At 46.2% G+C, this 16,684-nt stretch overlaps 2 protein-coding genes across 2 annotated transcripts; one reads left to right on the forward strand and one right to left on the reverse strand.

The window, feature by feature from the left end:
• Positions 1 to 1,932: 1,932 nt before the first annotated feature.
• CCDC166 (coiled-coil domain containing 166) lies at positions 1,933 to 7,068 on the reverse strand. The gene is made up of 2 exons (XM_034420087.2): positions 6,941 to 7,068; positions 1,933 to 3,322 (listed from the first exon to the last, which is right to left on the reverse strand). Exon 2 carries the CDS (start codon positions 3,288 to 3,290, stop codon positions 2,277 to 2,279), a length of 1,014 nt encoding a protein of 337 aa, XP_034275978.1. The 5' UTR covers positions 3,291 to 3,322; positions 6,941 to 7,068; the 3' UTR covers positions 1,933 to 2,276.
• Positions 7,069 to 7,706: 638 nt separating this feature from the next.
• Positions 7,707 to 10,257, forward strand: LOC132709199 (uncharacterized). The gene is made up of 3 exons (XM_060682210.2): positions 7,707 to 8,068; positions 8,472 to 8,549; positions 9,910 to 10,257. Exons 1-3 carry the CDS (start codon positions 8,017 to 8,019, stop codon positions 10,230 to 10,232), a joined length of 453 nt encoding a protein of 150 aa, XP_060538193.2. The 5' UTR covers positions 7,707 to 8,016; the 3' UTR covers positions 10,233 to 10,257.
• The last annotated feature ends 6,427 nt before the right edge of the window (positions 10,258 to 16,684 follow it).

Genomic DNA, 16,684 nt, shown 5'->3' on the forward strand with positions numbered 1-16,684 from the left:
GTTTTTTATTCAATGTAGGCTGGGTTTTGAACCCCGGGCACTGGGTTGGTCTTGACCAGGGGGCTAGTTTCCAGCTGGAGTCCCTGCCCAGCTGGGGTTCGTCCGCTCTCTGCTTCCAAGGACCTTTCTGAAGAGCTCTGCTGTGTTTTCTCCACTTCCGTCCCATCTGATCCTGCAGGAGCCCCTCCGGAAGGTCCATGGGAGGCTGGGAGAGGGATCTCAGAGCATTTGGGAGGGGGGGGCATTCAGCCAGGGATGTCTTTGTGTGTCCCCTTCCTCAATAATGCCGCTGTTGCCCCCTACTGGCACCTGCATGGGAATCAACATCAGGCATGATGGAGAGAAGTGAGGCTGACCATCTCAGGCTGCGGTCGTCCATTTGTCTGCCAGTAGGGCATCTTTCCAGAATGGGACCCAACTTAATCCATGGGAGAAGTTTGGAAAATGGGTTGCAGAGATGTGGCACAAACCATGCCTGTGGGGCTGCTGCTCCCCCTTCCTTTCTGGCCCTGCAACCGGCCCTGCATTCCCAGGATCTGCAGATGAGCATTGGGGACTTTTCATAAAAAGGTTGGGAAAGGGTTTGGAAGCCGAGCTAGGGGTGCTTGTTCCCCTACTTTGACCTAGAGACCTCTACAGCGGGAAGAAGTCTTGTAGGCCCAAGACCAGTGCTGTCTTCTTTCTGGGAACACTTGGAGGCCATTTAAACCCATGCAGCACAGGGAAGACTGTCCTCTCAGTTGCTAAAGTCACATTTCCTAATGGCTGTCTTGCTGTGGGTAAGTGGCCTTGGGGGCTCTTTTTGGGCCCGAAGACCACTCAGAAGTCATTTTGTGGCAGGATAGAACACTGTCCAGACCTCTGCTCTCCAGCAGTGCATGGCCTTGGCTCTTCTGTCACCTGTGCAGCCAGCCGGAAACAGGGTCCTTTCAGCTGAGAGGCCACAGCATACTCCACTGGGGGGCGGGGGGGGGGCTTCTGTGGTGCTGGCAAGGAGGAGAAAGAATCCCAGATGGTCCAGGAGAACTGGAAATCAGGTGTCCAAGGGGGAGGAGAAGTATCAAGGGACAAACCTACCCTACGTTTCTACAAACTGGGCATGTTTAGCCTAAAGAAGTGAAGACCACAGACGCTCTTCCGATGCTTGGACATCAGGGAAGTTGCTCCTGAGGACGGGAGGAGGCTTACAGAGGGAGATCCAAACTCAAAATGAGGAATTTTTGGGCCAACTTCCTGAAGATCGGAATGGGACAACTCACAGGCATCTCACCACTGCCAACTCACTGTGGAACAATTCAATGCAGGTTAGCACAAGAGAGGGACTAATGAATGGTGCATACCATGCTCTGGCTCACCCCAACCTTGAGCGCTTCTAACTTGAGAAGCAATAACAATAGACTTCACAGTTCTTTACAGCTCTCTCTAAGTGGTTTACAGAGCCAGCCTCTTGCCCCCAACAATTTGGGTACTCCTTTCACCAACCTCGGAAGGATGGAAGGCCTTGAGCTGGTCAGGATCAAACCTCTGGCAATGGGGTTCAGCCTTGAATATGGCATTCTTGCCCCTGCGCCACCAGGGTTCATAGTGGTGAGAAGGTTCAAAGCTAAAGCGAGACGAGGCACGCTGCAATTCATTGTCCCTTTCTTGAGTTATCCAGTGTTGAATTGTGGCTCGGCGAGTTGTCCTAAACCCTCTGGAGACGATGGAGGTGCTCCATCATCCATATCTAAGAAAGAGCTCTTGGAAATTTGGTCCATTTTTATATGTGCTTGCCAAATGCAGAAAAGAGAAGCAATTTACCTTGGAGAAGCTGGATCTGTCAGTGGGTCTGGCATCTAATCTGCATCTTAAAACTTGCACAATGGGTCTGTGCTATCACATATTTATCTGTGGCATTTCCTAAATCTCTCCAAAGTGTAGCCCCAAATGATGGAAGTTTTAAAAATAACATTTATTTTAACATTGGTTTCTGTGACCTCTCTTACTATGCAATTTGTCAGGGAAACTTGCAATAAAACCAAGGACCAATATAACCCCAGAACATTTAGAATAAACAGCCATAAAATACGTTGCCACCACCCCCGAAGGTAAGAGTGGCCCTGGCTGTGGGTGTCAGCTCAGACTCACTAGCATGAGCATCACAGGTGCTGCTTTCCAGGAAGAGAGCCGCCTCAATCCTCATCTGGGAAAGAAACTGAAGTGAAAGACCACCCGTGGGGGGCTGTGGCTGGTTGCGGGGGCCAGGAGAGGGAGCCCCCACCCTGGTGGTGGGGCATTCAGGCACTGAGTGTGGGAAAGGGAGGCGCGGCCATCCTTTCTGGCTCGTAGCCGCTTGGGAGGGGCCCGGATTCCTGCACAATCAGCAGGCTGGCCTCTGGAGCGGAAGAGGAGACAAGCTTGCTCTTGGCTGGTGGGGTGCAACGAAAGCTGGTGCCGGCAGTGACGACCTGGCAAGAGCCACAACGCTGCTGCAGCCAGGAGCGCCTGCGTGCGAGGTCTTGCCTGCACTGGTGTTCTTGAAAAAGTCGCTGCTGCTGCTCCCGCAAGTGACTCAGAAAAGCCTTGAGCATTTGGGCTTGCTTAATGAGGCTCAGAAGCTCATTCTGCAGACTCCAGTTGTCGGCTTTCACTTGCTTGGTGTGCTGGATTAGACTGCGTACCGCCGCCTCCTCTGCCAGTTTGGCCAGAATTTGGACCTTCTGCTCAGCGTTCATCTCATATTCGGCTGCCTGGTGAAGGAAACGGCTCTTGACTCTGTGCATCTGCTCGGCGTGCTGTATTTTGGTGATCAGCAGCTCCTTCTCCAGGTCCCGTATCTGGGTCAGATGCCGAAGCTGCAGATCCTGCCAGGGCTGCAGCTCAGCCACGTCCCTGTTCAGGAGGAAGAGCTTGTTTTCCAGCTCAATGAGCTGGCGCCTCACCTCCCTCTCTCTCTCGGCATACTGAGCAGCCACCTCTGCTTTCTGCTTCTGGATCTGAGAGAGGTCAAACCGATTCTGGTCATTCAGGGAAATGATGGCATTCTGACAACGGACGGTTCTTCGGGTTAAGTAAGAGAGGTAGACCTTGCTGGCCTCTCGGACCTGCTGGGCTTCCTTGTCTAAGTACTCGTTTTCCGTCTGGAAGTGCCGCAGCCGCTGAGAGTAGGTTACAATATGTTCGGAAAGGATGTCAAGTTCCTTCTGCAAGCGCTCCTCCTTCTCACTCACAAAAGGTGCAGCACTTGAAGGACTCACAGCCCCATCCTTGCCTTTGCCCTTCTTCCCTTTGGGCTTTTTCTTTGGGGCCATCTTGGTTAGGCCAAAGGGCGGACTTTCAGATGCTGTTGAAACAGAGAACGAGAATGGCAAACGGTCACATCCAGAATCACGTCTACAGATTCACAGGCTGTTAGTAATGATGTTTTAAGGCACCCAGAGCCCCTGGAGCGGGTGGCGCCTCTAACTGGATGGAGGGGGGTTGAGTCGCATTGTGCCTGACGGTCAGTCTTGGCTCACCAAATTATGGAGAGAAGCAGAAGCCTTCTGCCTTGCATCAAAATGGGCAAACTCACAAAAACTCCCCAACAACTTCTCTGAACCTGTTCTAATTTCTCTGAATTATTTTTAAAACTTGGAATTCAGAACTGAACACAGTACTGAAGTTATTTAACTCAGAATAGAATTATTTGGAACAAGCTTTTTCCCCATGGAAAACTCCATGGTTTCTCTAGAGTCACGTTTGAATGGGGTGGCATTATAAGTCTAATAAATATATGCATTTGCATTTTACACTTCTGTTGACGAGGCCTAAAGTTCTTTTTTCATTGTTCCACAGCCATGTCTTACTGTTGGCTCATATTCAATTCACTGTTGCAAGATATTTTTCACAAATGCCAAGCCAGATAACTCCCATCCTATACCCAAGCATTTGATTTCTCTTTCAGATGAAGAATTTTCATTTATTCTGAAGCTTTCAACTTTCTCTAACCTAGCTTGTGACTCTCTCCTGTAGTAATAATTACTTCACCTAAATTTTTTGTCCTCTGAACAACATGACAAGCAATCGCTGTAAGTTCAACATCAACATGTTTCAGTGGCCACAGCTGAGCAAGATTTCTTTCAGGCTCATTTTTTGGATTTGCTCATAAATCAAAAATTTATGAAAGCCTCTTTCATAATTCTCTTTCAAGGTATTCTTTTAATAATAATAATGCGTCAAAAGTCATCACACATAAATCGATGCTGAAAGTACCTTCCACCAGTAAGTTTGATCCCAAGATAAGTAATGGAAAATGTGATAAGGAATCAGCTCCATTCATTTTTCCAGAAATGTGCTGAATAACAAGATTACAAGGTTGCACTCAAACTGAGGCAGTTGGATGTGAGATGGCAAAATGTGCCTTTAGCTGAAGCATGAACACGAGTGATTTGTGATCTTTGAGCAACACAAATGGATTAGAATTAATTTAGAATTTCCCATAATTTCACAGGTTTTTCCAGAGAAGAATGTGAATGGTTGACATTCACAACAGGCAACTTTGATCTACCAGAGGTACTCAGTCCCACAGGACTGGCATCAGTCACGAAAAAGTTGGGAGATAAGTCAAGCCTCCAATCCAGGAGCCCTCAAGCAGTCGCATTCATGACAAACCTTTATCAACAAAATATAAATTTTGTTAATATATATATCACTATACATTTCACAAGATAAGAATGCAGCAAATCCAGCTTCTCAGGTGGGGCTTGCATAATAGTTTCCACCTTCTCTGGAATGGATTTAATTTCTTAGGCTGTGTCCTCTTCAAGATCCAAGTGACATTTAGCTTAAGCCGCTTAAGCCCTCTTTCTTTAGGTTAAATTCATTTTTCTAGTATCACTCAAAAGCTGCCCAGAGCACAGTCTATGCTGTGCATACCAGAGGTGGGTTTCAGCAGGTTCTGACCACTTCTGGAGAACCGTTAGTGGAAATTTTGAGTAGTTTGGAGAACTGATAGTAACAATTCTGACTGGCCCCGCCTCCATCTATTCTCTGCCTCCCGAGTCCCAGCTGATTGGGAGAAATGGGGATTTTGCAGTATCCTTCCCCTGCCACGTTCACCAAGCCACGCCCATGAAGCCACACCCACAGAACCGGTAGTAAAAAATTTTGAAACCCACCACTGGTGCATACAGTTGCTAATCTGTGGCTGTAATGTAATTTGTTTGGCTTTGATTTATAACTGGATTGTGTTATGTCCCCCATAATGGTTTGTAAACAATATAGTGAGCCTCAAAACTTAAAATACAGAACATGATTGGATGTAGGATATGGTAGTATGCACAAACTATAATATTTTTTTTTAAATGCAGTATGTCATGTAAAAACGTCCAGTGGTTGTTTCTAAATTGTGATTTACTACGTAAAGCACAAATGGCCGAATTTACAGAACACACACAGCCAAAATCAAATTATATTATGACTGGATAATATGCAAATGTGGCAGTTAGAAGGCAGCTTTTGTCAGTTACGCATAAAACTCAGTGAAGTCAGTGAGATTTAATTGTGTATCCAGTTGTAGTCCAAATGGACCTGGAAATGTTTCAGGTCCATTTCCAGGACCTGGAAAAGCATGCATATTTTCTGAATCTTTCTAGACCTTTAGCAATATATTGTGATGATTTTTGTTGTGTTGTACAGCGTTCTTTACAATGGATATCTGGAATAAAATTTTAATGTTTTCAAAGAACTCTATTAAAAATGAAAAATGGGAGGGTCAGGTAAAGTATTCACATAGAGTTAATTAATATTTCAAAGGACAGATTCAACAGGGAAAAGGGAAACCTGAGTTGATATTGCCCAAGCAATAACGAAGAGTGTACGATTTTGTTATTTGGCGATGGAAAAATGTGATAAATAAGGCAGATGGATTAATACAAGAAGACAAAAAAGGAGATGGTTAAAGAGAAAAAAGGATGAATTAAAGAGAAATGAATTGTTTTGTTTTAAAGTATTTTAAGGTTCTAAATGTTCATTTATCATTCAACCCAGTAAGTATAAATATAATACCCTGGATGTTGTTTAGGTTGTCTTACATTAGTCTTTTGAACATCTCTGTTCTGACAACATTATGCACATATTTAGATCCGCTCCTATTCAAAAGAGTCAAGCCCCATAGCAGCTGGGGACTCTACATGTCTTTAATCTCTACATTATGGAATTGAGACTATTTGTGCCAGAAAGTAAATCTCCTTTTGTCGGGAATAGCTGTTTTGAATGCAAAGGGGGGAAAATGCATCTTGAGTGTGTGTCAAATGGCCACAATGAGCACACCCACCCTGATCCTCCGACGTCAAAAACAACTCTGATGTGGTCCTCAATGAAATTGAGTTTGATACCCCTGGTGTTAGTGTAGTGTCCCCTGCTTGGTCAGAGGATTGGACTAGATGACCTTGAGTGTCAAATGCATGGGAAATGCCATGGTGAACTAAGCAGCTGTTAAATTTGTCAACTTTAAGCAAGCACTTTACTTATAAACTACATAGGAACACATTGGCTGTGTTCACATGACATAACAGTTATTGTGAAACCAGAGAATGGGGTTATTAATGTGTAAACAAAGCAGTTAGGTTAGGCAGCTAGAGTGTTTTCATGCATTTCTCAGTGAGTTTTCATTAAGCAGTTGTTGAAAACGAAACATTAAAAAACGAAAGCTAAAATTTTTGATAAAAAACAATTTATCTCCTAACTATTAGTGGGGTTGTTAATTTCCATGGCTAAAGGGTTTGATTTTAAACAGCTGCGATATGATGTCTAAAGTTGCAACTTTAACAGTGGGAGTCTTACAAAGCAGGGCAAGAATGAGGTGGCCTTAACATCTAAGCGAGGTGGGAATTGGGGGAAGAACAAAGCTGGCTGTTGACACAGTCAGAATTCAGCTTGGGACAAGGGTAGGGAAACCACGGATGCAGGGGCCTCATACCTGCTCTGTGGAGAGTGAGACATGCATTTGTTGAGAACGGCAACCAGAGTTTTAATGTAGTCTCCCCTCGTCTTCACATTCATCCAAGAAGTCGTAGGTGAGGGACAGTTCTATCCCCTCCAGCTGTTAGCATCATTAGAAAGCGGACGCGTCCATGACAACAGAAAACCTCCGCAATCAGGCAACCAATAGCCAAAAAGGGCTTTGTTCTATGAATCTACAGTTGGGAGTGGAAGTACACCTTGAGATACCATCCAATAATTTAGAATGGGGTTAGGGGGGTTAGGAGGATGAGGGGGGTTAGGGTTTAGGGGTTGGGTTTTAGGGTTTTAGGGTTTTAGGGTTTTAGGGTTTTAGGGTTTTAGGGGTTGGAGTTGGGGTTGGGCTTGGGTTTTAGGGTTTAGGGTTTTAGGGTTTTAGGGTTTTAGGGTTTTAGGGGTTGGGCTTGGGCTTGGGCTTGGGCTTGGGCTTGGGCTTGGGGGTTGGGGTTGGGGTTGGGGTTGGGGTTAGGGTTAGGGTTAGGGTTAGGGTTTAGGGTTAGGGTTTTGTTTCATCTCCTTTCCTGACTTCCGGTGGGACCAGAATCAGTTGGCCAGCATGTGCATGCATGCTGGAGTTGAGCTAGGGCAACACTCGCATGCCCACCAATATGGCTTCGCATGTCACAGGTTCACCATCACGGGACTAGAGCTTCCCATCTCCTCCCAAGGGAAGGGAAAGGAGGCACGGGGCAGGCAAGCCTGCAGGCTCCGGCACCCATTCTCAGGACCTTTAGTTATCGCTTAGAGCTCTTCGCAGGTAACCCCGGCCTGCATTTTATGGAAAGAAGCTGGGGAGGGGAGCTTTTGTGCAGGGCCGTTGACACCATTGGGTGATGCGAAAAATCAAAATCCAAGGGAAACCATTGGAATGTTGTTGTTGTGTGTGTGCTTATGTACATATACCCAGCTAGTTTAGAGACATAATATCATACAAATTTTGGCAATAAAGTTTCAGCCAATAGAAACTTCTGGCTCAATGATTCCAACACTTTAGGAAGTCTTTGACCGAGGAGCATTCGGGCGAATGCTCAATGGATGGAGAATGGAGCCGGAAGCCCTGCCGTGTTGCAGTTTGAAGCACCCGTGGGTGTGTGCAGAGATTAATCCACTCCGTTGGGAGAAAGAGCGCCTGTTTGGTGGATAGGAGAGTGTTGTGGCCTCTTGGTAGAGGTAGGCCGGTTGTGTTGCTTTTTGGAAGCATTCTGACTCTTGTTAAGAACGACTGCAGTTTTTTGCAATCAAGTTGTCACACTTTAAAAAGAAATCATAAGTGCAAATTTTATATCCCGAATTGGAAACACGCATCTTATTATTAGTCACTTTAATAGGGAGATTATCAAGAAAAATATAATCAGTAAAAATACTATACACGTGTGAAATGTATGTTAGTCTATTTAAGACTAAGGATGAGAGCAGGGCCCGAGGGATAAAGCCAGGGAGGCGTTTCCACACTCCCCGATCAGCTCTCTCCTCCTTCTCTCCTCTCGCAGACCCCTACGACCAAGCAACGATTGCCAAGGAGGAGGTGAAAGAAGAGGAGCCCGAGCCCTTTCAGAAGATCGGTCCAAGTACGATTGACCGAGTTTGCAACTTAAGTCATTAACCAGCTTTCAGTGTTTCAGAGCTGAGGTTTCAGGCCCAAGCCAGGGATGGAGCGTTTCTCGCAAAGGCAGGAAGCTCTCACTAGTCCAACAGAAAGAGCACATTCTTTGCCTGTGCGGGACCCGGACTTGATTCCTCTGGGCACGGCTGGTGACACGTCGGAAAATCTTCCTTGGATGTATCTTTCACCGGGGTTTGTTTAAGGAGCACCGATAGCAACCACTAGGTTTTCCAAGGCAGATTTTTCCAAGGCAGATTTCCAGGCAGAACAACTCCCAGGATGCCCGAAAGCTGCTCGGTATCAGGTCTGCTCGTCGGTCCATCTGTCCCATGACTATCGGCACTGACCGGCTGCAGGGCTCTGAACATCCGTTCAAGCAGAGGGTTTTTTCCCAGCCCTTCCCTGGAAACGCAGGGGTGAACCTGGACCTTTTGCACGCAAAGCAACAGCTCGAACTCGGACTGTGGCCATCTGTCAGGAGACAAGCAACCTGCTTGCAAATAGCACTCCTAAGTAAACCAAAAAATTAATCTTCCACGTTTGACATAGAGAAGAAACAAACACGGTTGAGTCGGGGAATTATAAAATTATTCTTGCTTAACGTTACATACTTTTATAAGCATCTGGTTAAAACAATCCAATTTGGCCAAAGTATTTAGATGTAAATACTTTATTGCAAAGAGAAGGAATTAAGCGCATGTTATTTATTTTAATAATTATATTCAGACCTAGGAAAAACATTCCACTTGCATGTCTCATGACTTAATTTTAGAATTCACCAAGAGCTCTTCATTAAAGGGGAAGATATCGTCTAAGTTTTGTCCTCTGGGATAAAAAAAAGTCCATTACAATTTTGCAGTGTTTTAATTTGATTGCTGCCGCTTTCCTTGTTACGTTACCATGTTTTCTTCGGGAATAGGGTGAAATTGAGGGTGGGGAGCGATATTAAAACTAGAAATTGATCTCGATCTGAGATGCTAACTACCCCTCGTAAGCGCTGATGAGAGCGCGACTTGGCCTTTGCTGTCTGCGACGGTTATACAGCCCACTCCCAAACGCTACTTCTGCAAAAGGAAGTCTAGCCTCTGTAGCAGCCGTGTCTTTTCAGCCTCTCTCCAGGAAAGAGAGCTGGGGCAAAACAGAGGAAACAGTTACCATGAAGGTGGGTGCCCAGGGCCCCCTCGGTCAAGAAAACTTGGAACTCATCTCACGAGGTCACGTGGGAAACGTCTAGCCTGCTACGCTCTGAATTGAGATCCACGTTTGGGTCAAGGGTTTTTGGGAAAACCTTTTCTCCTTCTGAAAATTGTTTTCTTACTTTGTAGAAACAGGCAACTATACCTGTGAATTCTGTGGCAAGCAGTACAAGTACTCCACGCCATCCCAGGAACACGTGGCCCTTCACGCACCAATCCGTGAGTATCCAGCTGTGACACAGCAACCGGGGAGACCCCGGGATCCAGGATCTTTCAAGGCAGAGGCCAATCGCACCTCTAAAGCGATCACGAGGGACAGAGCAGTACCGGCATATCTCCCTGATAGCTGTCCTTTGGGGATATACTTTGAGAGAAGGAGTTGTTCATATTTCAGTGCAAATAGTCAGGCCAGATTGCCTATCATTGTTAATACTATATTAAACCGTAAATAAAATTATACCTGTATTTTGCAGTTTACACATTTTTGACAATGTAGATTTTTCAGCTGGACCCATCACCTGCTTAAGGCTTATATAAGATACCGTAGCTGTTTCTTCTCAGTAAATTGAAATATTCAAAAGCGCGGGAACCCCATTCTCTTACCGGTTGCAGCCATCCACTTCCAAGGACCGGCCCCTCGGTCCCATTCTCCTCCCTGCACCCGTCCCTAGTCAGAGGGACCGCCTCTGTCCTCCACCACCTCTTCCGCTAGGCCACCCGGGCTCCTTTGCCCTCCGAATCTCCAACGGCAGTCTTGACACTCTTACTCGGTTAAAGCCAGCTCAGATTTTGCTTTCCATTGGACCGGTTGAAAGCCCAAGAAGTAGGACAGGAAAGCCTCCTTCAGCTCAAGCATCTAGCCCTCATCGCCCCAGGCAGCACGTAGCCTCATGACAAACAGTCCCCTCCATCGTCCCCCCTTTCAGTCCATTGAGGTCGGTGGCCATCACCTCGTCCCCACGGAAGCAGATTCTGTACATTAACGCTAATTTCTTGAGGAAAGACTTTCTTTGGCCTGTCCTAATCCGTTAGGACTGCTGTTTTGAGGGGGAGAACGGCATCCTCCCCTTCACGTCTGCACCTCAGCACGTGGCTCTTTTTCTAAGATGAACAGCCCCAGTCTTGTAATCTGGGGGTTTTGCGGGCAAGTGTTGTTGCAGAGGCTTCGTAGAGAAATCGGTGGTGTCAAATTCAATGCATCCTTCTTGTTCTTACGCTGCGGAGAAGATTGCCTGTAGCCTGCTACAGTCTCCCTGATAAGACAGTCGTCTTATCAAGGAGATGAACGGCATATACTGTGATTTTTGGAGTATAAGATGCCCTGGACTCTAAGATGCACCTACCTTTTTTGGTGAGGAAAACAAGAAAAAGAAATCTGCCTCTTCCTCTCAGCAATTTTGCCTCGTTACAGCAAAATAGGCTGCTTTACTTTCATTTTTATTTTTAACATAGCTTGAGTAGCACAAAAAAAAAAATTGTTCCCAGCCATTTACCTCTTTGCAGCAAGCAGCAGAGGCCAGGCAAAACAGCTGAGAGTCGGGCTGCGGATCCAATCAACTTGTGCTAATTAGGCTGTGCTGAAGCTGAAATGGGCTGTTTCTTCTTGTTGCTTGTTGCAAGGAGGTAAATCGCTGGGAGGCAGAGGTCAAAGGTCAAAGGTTAAAGGTCAGGGGGTGTCAAAGGTCGGGTTAGGGGTTAGGGATTAGGGTTCTCCACACAGCCTACCACCACGATAAAGTAATATCTCGATACCTTCAAAGCTATTGCTAAGGGACAGAAAACGGTGCCCTCCTGTGGCCCAAGCAGATATAGCAGTAAAAATGCCTTTTTACTAGCATTTAAAGATTATTATTCTGTCTCTTTATTATTAAAAGCTTTATTAATATTAATAGAGCAATGGGAGGCTCAGGAGCTCCATAACGGGCAAAAAGAAAGAATCTTGCTTCAAAAGCCTTCACCTGTGGTCAAAAGGTAATAAAGGTACAGGATAATAACCTTAAAATCCCATTAAAAGGGTTTCTTTTTGCAGCCGCAGTACCCGTTTTGGCCACACGAGGGCACAGTTTTCCGTCCCATGACTTGAAAATGTTATGGCTAACGTGCAGAAAATTGTGCCCTCCTGTGGTCAAAGCAGGTATCGCAGCCACAAAAAGAAAGAAACCTTTTCGATGGCATTTTAAGATTCTTCCGTGCCAGCTCCGCAACCCTGGAGAAAACAGTGCCCTCCTGTGGTCCAAGAAGGAATAGCAGGCAGAAAAAGCACGGTCGCCGATTTTTTCCGTACCAGCGCTTCTCGGAGCGACCTTCCCAGCGTCAGCGCAACTTCCCGTCCGTCTCCTGTGCAACCTCCATCGCCGTTGGTAAAAAACGACCTTTTAACTTTCATTTTTCATTTTTACTTTTTAAGGGCTGCTCCGGGTAAACCTTTACCTTTACTCCAACCTTTCTTCTCCCCTTCTGTTCCTTCCTCTCTCTCCTCCTAGTTCCTTCGTTCTTCCTAAGGGTTCAAGCAGGGATCGGAGCAACCGAAAGAAAGAAACTTTTTAAATGGAGTTTTAGGGTTGTTATTCTTTATTATTAAAACTTTATTAATATCAATAGGCCATCACAGGCCTCCTTAACTCCGGTTAAGGCTTTTGAAGGGGATTTCTTTTCCAGTTCCTGTGTTGCAGCAAAGGGGCCTCCCGTTGCTTTAATAAATATTAATAAGACGTTAACAATAAAGATACAGGTTAATAACCTTAAAATGCCATTAAAAGGGTTTCTTTTTCCAGCCACAGTACCTGTTTTGGCCACAGGAGGGCAGAGTTTTCCGTCCTATGACTTCAAAGTTATCGGTAACGTGTAGAAAATTGTGCCATCCTGTGGTCAAAGTAGGTATCGCAGCCACAAAGAGAAAGGAACTTTTTTAATGGAGTTTTAGGGTTGTTATGCTATTCCTTCTTGGACCACAGGAGGGCACTGTTTTCTCCAGGGTTGCGGAGCCGGCACAGAAGAATCTTAAAATGCCATCGAAAAGGTTTCTTTCTTTTTGCGGCCGCGATACCTGTTTTGGCCACACGAGGGCACAGTTTTCCGTCCCGTGACTTGAAAATGGTATGGCTAAGGTGCAGAAAATTGTGCCCTCCTGTGGTCAAAGCAGGTGTCGCAGCCACAAAAAAAAGAAAAACCTTTTCGATGGCATTTTAAGATTCCTCTGTGCCAGGTCCGCAACCCTGGAGAAAACAGTGCCCTCCTGTGGTCCAAGAAGGAATAGCAGTCAGAAAAAAAACAAAAAACCCCTTTTTAATAGCATTTAAAGGTTCGGGTTAGTTTTCGGTTTAGTTTTCGTTTCCGTTTTCGTTTTAGTTTTCGTTTCCGTTTTCGGGTTAGTTTTAGTTTTAGTTTTAGTTTTAGTTTTAGTTTTAGTTTTAGTTTTAGTTTTAGTTTTAGTTTTAGTTTTAGTTTTAGTTTTAGTTTTAGGGTTAGGGTTAGTTTTAGTTTTAGTTTTAGTTTTAGTTTTAGTTTTAGTTTTAGTTTTAGTTTTAGTTTTAGGGTTAGTTTTAGGGTTAGTTTTAGGGTTAGTTTTAGGGTTAGTTTTAGGGTTAGGGTTAGTTTTAGGGTTAGGGTTAGGGTTAGGGTTAGGGTTAGGGTTAGGGTTAGGGTTAGGGTTAGTTTTAGGGTTAGTTAGGGTTAGTTTTAGGGTTAGTTTTAGGGTTAGTTTTAGGGTTAGTTTTAGGGTTAGTTTTAGGGTTAGGGTTAGTTTTAGGGTTAGGGTTAGTTTTAGGGTTAGGGTTAGTTTTAGGGTTAGGGTTAGTTTTAGGGTTAGTTTTAGTTTTAGGGTTAGTTTTAGGGTTAGTTTTAGGGTTAGTTTTAGGGTTAGTTTTAGGGTTAGTTTTAGGGTTAGTTTTAGGGTTAGTTTTAGGGTTAGGGTTAGTTTTAGGGTTAGTTTTAGGGTTAGGGTTAGTTTTAGGGTTAGTTTTAGGGTTAGGGTTAGTTTTAGGGTTAGGGTTAGTTTTAGGGTTAGTTTTAGGGTTAGTTTTAGGGTTAGTTTTAGGGTTAGTTTTAGGGTTAGGGTTAGTTTTAGGGTTAGGGTTAGTTTTAGGGTTAGTTTTAGGGTTAGTTTTAGGGTTAGGGTTAGTTTTAGGGTTAGGGTTAGTTTTAGGGTTAGTTTTAGGGTTAGGGTTAGTTTTAGGGTTAGTTTTAGGGTTAGTTTTAGGGTTAGTTTTAGGGTTAGTTTTAGGGTTAGTTTTAGGGTTAGGGTTAGTTTTAGGGTTAGTTTTAGGGTTAGGGTTAGTTTTAGGGTTAGGGTTAGGGTTAGTTTTAGGGTTAGGGTTAGTTTTAGGGTTAGTTTTAGGGTTAGGGTTAGTTTTAGGGTTAGGGTTAGTTTTAGGGTTAGGGTTAGTTTTAGGGTTAGGGTTAGGGTTAGTTTTAGGGTTAGGGTTAGTTTTAGGGTTAGGGTTAGGGTTAGTTTTAGGGTTAGGGTTAGTTTTAGGGTTAGGGTTAGGGTTAGGGTTAGGGTTAGGGTTAGGGTTAGGGTTAGGGTTAGGGTTAGGGTTAGGGTTAGGGTTAGGGTTAGGGTTAGGGTTAGGGTTAGGGTTAGGGTTAGGGTTAGGGTTAGGGTTAGGGTTAGGGTTAGGGTTAGGGTTAGGGTTAGGGTTAGGGTTAGGGTTAGGGTTAGGGTTAGGGTTAGGGTTAGGGTTAGGGTTAGGGTTAGGGTTAGGGTTAGGGTTAGGGTTAGGGTTAGGGTTAGGGTTAGGGTTAGGGTTAGGGTTAGGGTTAGGGTTAGGGTTAGGGTTAGGGTTAGGGTTAGGGTTAGGGTTAGGGTTAGGGTTAGGGTTAGGGTTAGGGTTAGGGTTAGGGTTAGGGTTAGGGTTAGGGTTAGGGTTAGGGTTAGGGTTAGGGTTAGGGTTAGGGTTAGGGTTAGGGTTAGGGTTAGGGTTAGGGTTAGGGTTAGGGTTAGGGTTAGGGTTAGGGTTAGGGTTAGGGTTAGGGTTAGGGTTAGGGTTAGGGTTAGGGTTAGGGTTAGGGTTAGGGTTAGGGTTAGGGTTAGGGTTAGGGTTAGGGTTAGGGTTAGGGTTAGGGTTAGGGTTAGGGCTAGGGCTAGGGCTAGGGCTAGGGCTAGGGCTAGGGCTAGGGCTAGGGCTAGGGCTAGGGCTAGGGCTAGGGCTAGGGCTAGGGCTAGGGCTAGGGCTAGGGCTAGGGCTAGGGCTAGGGCTAGGGCTAGGGCTAGGGCTAGGGCTAGGGCTAGGGCTAGGGCTAGGGCTAGGGCTAGGGCTAGGGCTAGGGCTAGGGCTAGGGCTAGGGCTAGGGCTAGGGCTAGGGCTAGGGCTAGGGCTAGGGCTAGGGCTAGGGCTAGGGCTAGGGCTAGGGCTAGGGCTAGGGCTAGGGCTAGGGCTAGGGCTAGGGCTAGGGCTAGGGCTAGGGCTAGGGCTAGGGCTAGGGCTAGGGCTAGGGCTAGGGCTAGGGCTAGGGCTAGGGCTAGGGCTAGGGCTAGGGCTAGGGCTAGGGCTAGGGCTAGGGCTAGGGCTAGGGCTAGGGCTAGGGCTAGGGCTAGGGCTAGGGCTAGGGCTAGGGCTAGGGCTAGGGCTAGGGCTAGGGCTAGGGCTAGGGCTAGGGCTAGGGCTAGGGCTAGGGCTAGGGCTAGGGCTAGGGCTAGGGCTAGGGCTAGGGCTAGGGCTAGGGCTAGGGCTAGGGCTAGGGCTAGGGTTAGGGTTAGGGTTAGGGTTAGGGTTAGGGTTAGGGTTAGGGTTAGGGTTAGGGTTAGGGTTAGGGTTAGGGTTAGGGTTAGGGTTAGGGTTAGGGTTAGGGTTAGGGTTAGGGTTAGGGTTAGGGTTAGGGTTAGGGTTAGGGTTAGGGTTAGGGTTAGGGTTAGGGTTAGGGTTAGGGTTAGGGTTAGGGTTAGGGTTAGGGTTAGGGTTAGGGTTAGGGTTAGGGTTAGGGTTAGGGTTAGGGTTAGGGTTAGGGTTAGGGTTAGGGTTAGGGTTAGGGTTAGGGTTAGGGTTAGGGTTAGGGTTAGGGTTAGGGTTAGGGTTAGGGTTAGGGTTAGGGTTAGGGTTAGGGTTAGGGTTAGGGTTAGGGTTAGGGTTAGGGTTAGGGTTAGGGTTAGGGTTAGGGTTAGGGTTAGGGTTAGGGTTAGGGTTAGGGTTAGGGTTAGGGTTAGGGTTAGGGTTAGGGTTAGGGTTAGGGTTAGGGTTAGGGTTAGGGTTAGGGTTAGGGTTAGGGTTAGGGTTAGGGTTAGGGTTAGGGTTAGGGTTAGGGTTAGGGTTAGGGTTAGGTTAGGGTTAGGGTTAGGGTTAGGGTTAGGGTTAGGGTTAGGGTTAGGGTTAGGGTTAGGGGTTAGGGTTAGGGTTAGGGTTAGGGTTAGGGTTAGGTTAGGGTTAGGGTTAGGGTTAGGGTTAGGGTTAGGGTTAGGGTTAGGGTTAGGGTTAGGGTTAGGGTTAGGGTTAGGGTTAGGGTTAGGGTTAGGGTTAGGGTTAGGGTTAGGGTTAGGGTTAGGGTTAGGGTTAGGGTTAGGTTAGGGTTAGGGTTAGGGTTAGGGTTAGGGTTAGGGTTAGGGTTAGGGTTAGGGTTAGGGTTAGGGTTAGGGTTAGGGTTAGGGTTAGGGTTAGGGTTAGGGTTAGGGTTAGGGTTAGGGTTAGGGTTAGGGTTAGGGTTAGGGTTAGGGTTAGGGTTAGGTTAGGGTTAGGGTTAGGGTTAGGGTTAGGGTTAGGGTTAGGGTTAGGGTTAGGGTTAGGGTTAGGGTTAGGGTTAGGGTTAGGGTTAGGGTTAGGGTTAGGGTTAGGGTTAGGGTTAGGGTTAGGGTTAGGGTTAGGGTTAGGGTTAGGGTTAGGGTTAGGGTTAGGGTTAGGGTTAGGGTTAGGGTTAGGGTTAGGGTTAGGGTTAGGGTTAGGGTTAGGGTTAGGGTTAGGGTTGGGTTAGGAGT

Source organism: Pantherophis guttatus, chromosome 3 (assembly GCF_059756535.1).
Source record: "Pantherophis guttatus breed Tessera chromosome 3, ASM5975653v1, whole genome shotgun sequence".
In the NCBI taxonomy this organism is placed as follows: domain Eukaryota; kingdom Metazoa; phylum Chordata; class Lepidosauria; order Squamata; family Colubridae; genus Pantherophis; species Pantherophis guttatus.